General features: G+C 51.6%; 1 protein-coding gene across 1 annotated transcript in view; it reads left to right on the top strand.

The window, feature by feature from the left end:
- The first annotated feature begins 3811 nt into the window (after window positions 1-3811).
- PODXL (podocalyxin like) overlaps window positions 3812-6359 on the top strand; it is a 29555-nt gene continuing 27007 nt past the window's right edge. The window contains exons 1-2 of the mRNA XM_019543764.1: window positions 3812-4497; window positions 5804-6021. Of these exons, the coding sequence (XP_019399309.1) occupies window positions 4215-4497; window positions 5804-6021 (501 nt within the window). The 5' untranslated portion in view covers window positions 3812-4214. The remainder of the gene's footprint in view (window positions 4498-5803; window positions 6022-6359) is intronic.

Genomic DNA, 6359 nt, shown 5'->3' with positions numbered 1-6359 from the left:
CATCTCAGTCCCCTCTATTTGATGCCTTGTGGGGGTTCATTGGGAAGGAAGGGCACTGCTCCCATGCTTGCTCATCTCCGGTGGTGCCTTTTTGATGCATGGCATACAGCTGCCTGTTGCAACGCTGTGATGGGAAAGAGACACCCTAAATCTGTCACTGCATGGAGTGCCCACTGAATGCCCCAGACGCCAAAAGCCTCTGTCCGGCTGTTGGGCTGAACCGGGGCGATAAGAGCAAAGTACTTTCGGGTCTGAAGAATGCCTGGTGTTCATCTCTCCTGCTGTGCAGCTGTCAGCGCTTATCTAGTCAGGCCTGCTGGACATCAGCCTTGGATTGAATGCGCCCTCCTCCTTGCTCCTGCTTAATAGGGGAGGAGAGGACACAGTGTACTTTATTTCTTTCATTTCTCAGTATTGCTCGCACGCCAGCCCTCAACAGCTCTAGCTCCAACAGTCTTTATAAATGAATCCTCCTCCCCGTGGCCGGTAAGGAAGCCCGCTCTCCCCCCCTGCTGAAAGCAAGCTTTGCATTCAATCTGAATCCCAGTATGCGGGCTTCCTTTGTAGGCCTGTCCTGCGAGACCAAGGAAGCATCTTTAATATTTCCCAGTGCGGCGCTGTGAGGGCTCAGGGCAGCTTTCATTCTGGCCCGGTTTTGAATGAGATGCAAATTCAGCCCTCGGATAATTAGCCCGATGAACTGCTGTTGGCAGAGTGCCTCGAGGGGGCTCGCTGAGAGTTGCCAACTCGTACTGTTTGGCGAACATTGCACGCTTTGATTTCGCGTTGGCTTGGAGCAGAAGGTGCAAGGGGGTTTCATTCATTCGGTAGCTTTCTGTAACCAATGGGACTTGCAGTAACAGGTTGGCTAATGCCAGTTAGCACAGATTTTTTCTATGATACGGCCACCTTCTCTTCTGCAGGGTTAATGGCATTGCTTATAATTTGCATTCAGACCCTGCCATTTGGCCTATGGAGGGATTTGTGTGATGATGGTTGCCAATGGCATCCGGTCAGGAGGGGTGCACGGCTGATGGGGATGCTGTCTTTCTATAGGGGACATATAAAGCTGATGGGGATGCTCTCTTTCTATAGAGGACATACACAGGTGAGGAGGATGCTTTCTTTCTATAGAGGACATAAACCCGAGGTCCTGGCCACATGCAGTCAGTGGTTGTCAGCAAGAGGTGTGTTGCTCCGACCAGATGCCTGTGTGAGCACTTCCATCCTGCTGATTTAGCGCTCTCCTCCCCAGCTGCACCTGCAGATGACAGATGCTTTCATTTTCATTTATGAGCAGTCATATTGCTGCCATATTCCACCCCAGGGATGGCTGCATTTCAGTTTTCCCTTTGATGAGCTCAACCCATTGGCCTTTTACGAAGAGGGAAAGACTGCAGAGGGGAAATAGCAAGTTCTCAAGGTTTGCAAAGCCCTGGTGGCGTGTGGCCTCCGCCCCCACTAGCCACATTGCCTGACCCCAGCTCCGTTCCCCATCCCGCTGTGGGAGAAGCAGAGGCTTTCAGCCAGCATCAAGGAGCAAGGGGCACTCTGCCTGCCGGTCATAAAAGGGGTGTCACTCGCCATTTCCGAAGTTATTCTCTTGTGTTTCCTTTCCCCGCTATTAATAGACGTTGAGCCAATCTGAGCGGTTCCAGTGAAGTGGTCAAGGGGGGAGGGGGATGGGGACGATTTCCAGAGAGAGAAAAGCGGGAGGGTCTCAGACAGAGAATGAGCCCGAGGGCAGAAGCTGCAAGGAGGCAGCGGTGGCTTCAGATGGGCTTGGGGAGGAAGGGAGGATCGTTCTTTGCTTTTGTGCTCGGCTTCTTTTTCCGCGTGCTGCGCGGCCTTTCCAAACACATCCTGCAGCAAGCCCACCCTGCGCCTCTTCCCAATCCAACCATCGGTGTGCCTAAGAAAACCCTGCCCCAGCTGTGCCAGGGATTAGCAACAAAGCCTGAGCCTCCTGATAGAGGCCTGCCCCCCAGGTCTGCTTGGGTAACTTGAACAAACCAATTGGCATGCCGTGATCCCTTCCATTGCCCTGCATTTTGGATGGCTGTTCAATGCCGTAGCCTTTCCTACCCAAATGAACAATAGGCCAGGTGCAGGGCAAGGGAGAGCTAGCCCTAGCTGTTGGTGGGAAATGAACCAAGCATTTCTGGCACCAACATCACGAGTCCTGCTCATGCGAGCTAAATGGATGATGCCAATAGGTAAGAGTAAGCACGGAGCTTTTACCCTGGCTGAGGTCTCCTCCTAAGGAGAAACAGTCACCTAAGCATGCAACAGGCTTATTCAGCACATGCTCTTCCACTGGGCACTTCTTCCTCTTGGCTCTCCAGCCCCAGCCTGCCATGGATGTGCGCGCACAGAGGTTTTCTCAGAGTCCCTTGCAGCAGACATCATGACTTTGGTTGCAGGCACTGTTATTCCGACTCCATGATCCCACCACTAAGACGCTGTCTCCCACTAAAAAAAACTACCCCAGGGTCAGAGGGCTGGTGTGCTGCTTTCCAATCTTCCCTGCATGATGGGAAAAAAAGTGATAGTGCAAGAGATGAAAGTCCAGAGGTGAGCGCCTGAGATGCCCTAAAGCTGCCAGGCCAGAAAGGTGGGAGCTGAGAATTTTCTGCCTTTCCAGATTTTACTCTTTTTTTGCAATGAAAGAAATGGTTTTACAAAATTCTTGTTGGTCTAATAAGAGAAATCACCTCTACCATGAGCCCTGACTGTGTTCGGGAAGTGTCATCCTAGTGGAAATCCTGGGTGAAGTGACTTCCTCAAATTTTGATGAAGTACGTTTCTCCAGTGAGACGATGCCAGTCATTTCACATGGTGCTCCTGCAGAATTTTTTTTTCCCCCCTCTCTTTGCTTGCGCGAAGCCCCTGCATCCTTGGGGAGAAGGTGTTCACTGCCAGGGTAAGGGACTGTTGAATGATTCCTTCATTCCCTTTTATAGGTAAAACCCGTTCTTGTCACTATAAAAAGAAGTAAAACCAATGGACAAACCGACCTTTATTGCCATCTAGGCCGTGAAGGAGGGCTGGGTAACACTTGAGCGCAATGTGTGCGCGCAGGCTGTCTCTTAGTCTAATGCTGATACGACCTTGCTTGCTCAGTGATATGCAGCCTGCCAGGCTTAGGAGCCACAAGAGCAGTCCCTATTTACCAGGGAGCTGCAACATCCATGCCACACGGCAAAAACCATTCTGGTTCCCAAGCAAAAAACCTACAGTGCATTAGCTAGCTTTTGAACAGTCTGTCTGCCTTGCGTGCCCTCACCTTGGCTTGTGGCCTCTTATTCTGTATATCGCCAAGTGGGCAATGGCATGAGATCACTGTGTGACTGTAAGATTAAAATGACCCTTTTTGGAGAGACTGATTTAGGGTGAGGCTGCAAAGGCAGTCGACTGTCCAGCTGCGGGCAGACAGGCTGACTTTACAGTGCCTTCTCCAGACCTCTGCCTCCTGCGTCCCTCGCCCCCAGACACCTTGCTGTGCTTTTATGGCTTCTGCACTCCCTTTCTACACCTCTTCGTTAGCCTTCCCGTCACCCAGCACTTGTCCTTGGAGCAATTTATGCCCACCCCATGCATCAGGTTTGTCCCTGTAGAAAGTTCCCAGCAATGAAGAAGGGCTGGGCACCCACCTGTTATCATTTTATCATGTTATCTCTGCCTTGGGTATTGGGTCTGTGATGAAAAATAAGGGGAATGGAGCTGTTTGCAGTAGAAAAACTTTCATCTGATTAAATCACCATCTCAAGCTAATTTCTGTTCTAGGAGATGCATTGAACACGACCACAGTTAAGATCACCAGCACCACTTCTGGTGTGGCAAGCTCCTTCTCTATCCCAGAAAGCTCTTCTGCCAGAAAAAACTCCTCTGTTGTCCTGGAAAGTTCCTCCAGTGCCACCAAAATCTCCTCCGTTGGCCCAGAAAGATCCACCCCTAGCCTGAAAAGTACCTCTGTTGCCCCAAACACCTCCCTCTCGAGCTCAGAACGCATCCCTTCTGGCTCAAAAAGCACCTCCCCTACTTCCTTGGGTACCACCCATGACACAAAAAAGTCCTCCCTTTCCCCAGGCAGTTCCACCACACACACAGCAACAATCCCCTCCACTACCAAGAAAAGCCCCTCCCCTGTCCTGGGAAGTACCACCCATGGTGCAGGAAGCTCCTCTCCTACTGTGGAAGGGCCCTCCCGCAGCATGACGAGCTCCCCCCCGGACCTGAAAACGACAAATGTTAGTATGGGAAGTGCCCCCCCTGACAGGGCGAGCTCTTCTCATGTCACAGAAATCCCCCCACCTAGCAGCACCTCCTCTGATGGGAAAGTCATATCAAGCCCTGTTGTGGACGTAGCCCCCACATCAGCTCCTATGACATCGAAGCCCACCGTGCCTGGGACAACTCTGACAGCTGGCATCCATCTGGAAAAGGACCCTGCGGCGCGTCCAACTCTGAATACCACACTTTTGGAAATCACTTCAGGTACAAGCAAGGTTGTGTCTTCTTCTTTGGGGGCCGGTTGGTCTTTCAGGGTGCTTATTCCAACGAGAGCCTGAGCACTATTAGGCTTTCTTAGATCCAAACTCCTAATGGGCAGTGACCAGACCCGGGACCCCTCTAGTGCCAGCATTATCGTAGCCCCTTGCATTAAAAAGAGCCCCTTCCTGAGGTCCAGGTTCAAGCTTTCCTTTAGCTGTTACTTTTGGGTGCGGGCCCTGCCACAAGCTGCGTGCCTGATTCTGAGATTATTCACGAGTCAAGGGACAGCCCACGGGCTCAAACTGAGCCCAGGTTGGCTGTGGCGAAACGTTGCTGCCCCCCCAGCACCTTAGGGTTGCCAACTCAGCCTGAAGCTATTCCAGGAGATTTTTTTTTTGCCAACACGACATAATGTCATGAATTGCACTGTTCAACCTGTTCACGCTATCGATCCCCCAGGTTGCTTTCAATAGTCCCCGGGAGATCGACTTTGATTCTGGGAGACTCCTGGTCAATCTGGGAGGGTTGGCAACCCTACAGCACCTGGGTGAGGTGAGCTCAGTCCAGTTTCCAGTGCATAACTTCCCATATCACAAAAGCTACCCTTGAATTATTAGCAGGGCAGAGCAGACCCAGAGAGGCCTTCATAGGGGCTGGCCATGCTGTCTTCCTATGTGAACCTCATGTCTGGTTTCAGAGGCTTTGGAAGGGGCATGCTCAGCTCAGATACGGCCCCAGGTTGGAGTTGGCAAAGCCTGGGAAACTTTTCCATGGAAGTATTGGGCTCCCAATCCAATGCAAACACAAGCTTTGGAAGAGGCCAAAAGCAAATGGTGGAGCAGGACACGACTTTTTAACATGTTTTTCCCCCTTCCACCAAGGGGGAATTAGTAGCAACATGGGGCAGGGGATCTGTTTTTATGTCAGGACACCTACTTCCCCTTGCACAAAGGCCTTTGGGACCTGGTTGCTGTCCCTCCCAGTGAGGCTCCAACCACCACAGCGCTCCCAGCTTTTCCCACTGGGCTGTGAATGCATCTGGGTATGAAAAAGGACACTTCTCCAGGCCCCAGACTGCCAGGCTTTCACCAGGACATATAACAACCTGCAGCAAGCTTCTAGCCAGTAAGGTTGATATTTGAAAACTAAACCAGCCAAAATGAAGGAGATTTCTAGACAGAAATCTTCAACCTGCAGCTAGGGCTTTAGCTCAGCGCCAGTCTTCTCTTCACATTGCCTCTCCTCCAGTTGTGTTTTGCAGACCTCTGTCTAACTACCCCATGCCTTGTTTGTTCATTCATGAATGCAGGTGGCAGTAAAGAGCTTAAAAAGGCTGAGACAACCAGAGGAACGTCAGCAACCACAGTTGGCAGATCTGGGGGAGACAAAAAGGATGCGACCGTGAAGAAGTCTGATTCTCCCTTACCGCCAACCATCTCAGTCTTTGGGGCTGCCACATCTACTCCGGCTAACACCGAGCGTGTGTCTGAGCCCATGTCTACGTTCAAGCCCCATGACTCCCAGCAGGTAATGGGCCCTAGGAGTCTCTTAATCGTGCCCAGAGGAGGTAGGAGAGGAGGCTCATGCTTCTTTGGGAGTCTGAAGCAAGTCTTGGGCAATGACCATCTAACTCTGGATTGTATCTGGCATGGAGGCCTTGGGTCTCTTGACATACTACTTCCAGGGGCAGGACATCGACAGTGCCCTCATCCCCCTGCAAGGTGTAGGGCATTTTTGACATTGCAAGCAGTGCAGTTGGGGGTGAGGGTTCCTGAAGTGAAGAGCAGGTTCAAGAAACAGGTCCAAGGAGCAGGTCCAAGGCAGGAGCAGGTCCAAGGCAGAGATGGAACTGGGACTAGCTTCCC

Source organism: Crocodylus porosus, unplaced genomic scaffold (genome assembly GCF_001723895.1).
Source record: "Crocodylus porosus isolate Cpor-Errol unplaced genomic scaffold, CroPor_comp1, whole genome shotgun sequence".
Taxonomy (NCBI): Eukaryota; Metazoa; Chordata; order Crocodylia; family Crocodylidae; genus Crocodylus; species Crocodylus porosus.
The sequence above is the reverse complement of the archived record's forward strand: the minus strand, read 5'-3'. Positions and strand labels throughout refer to the sequence as shown.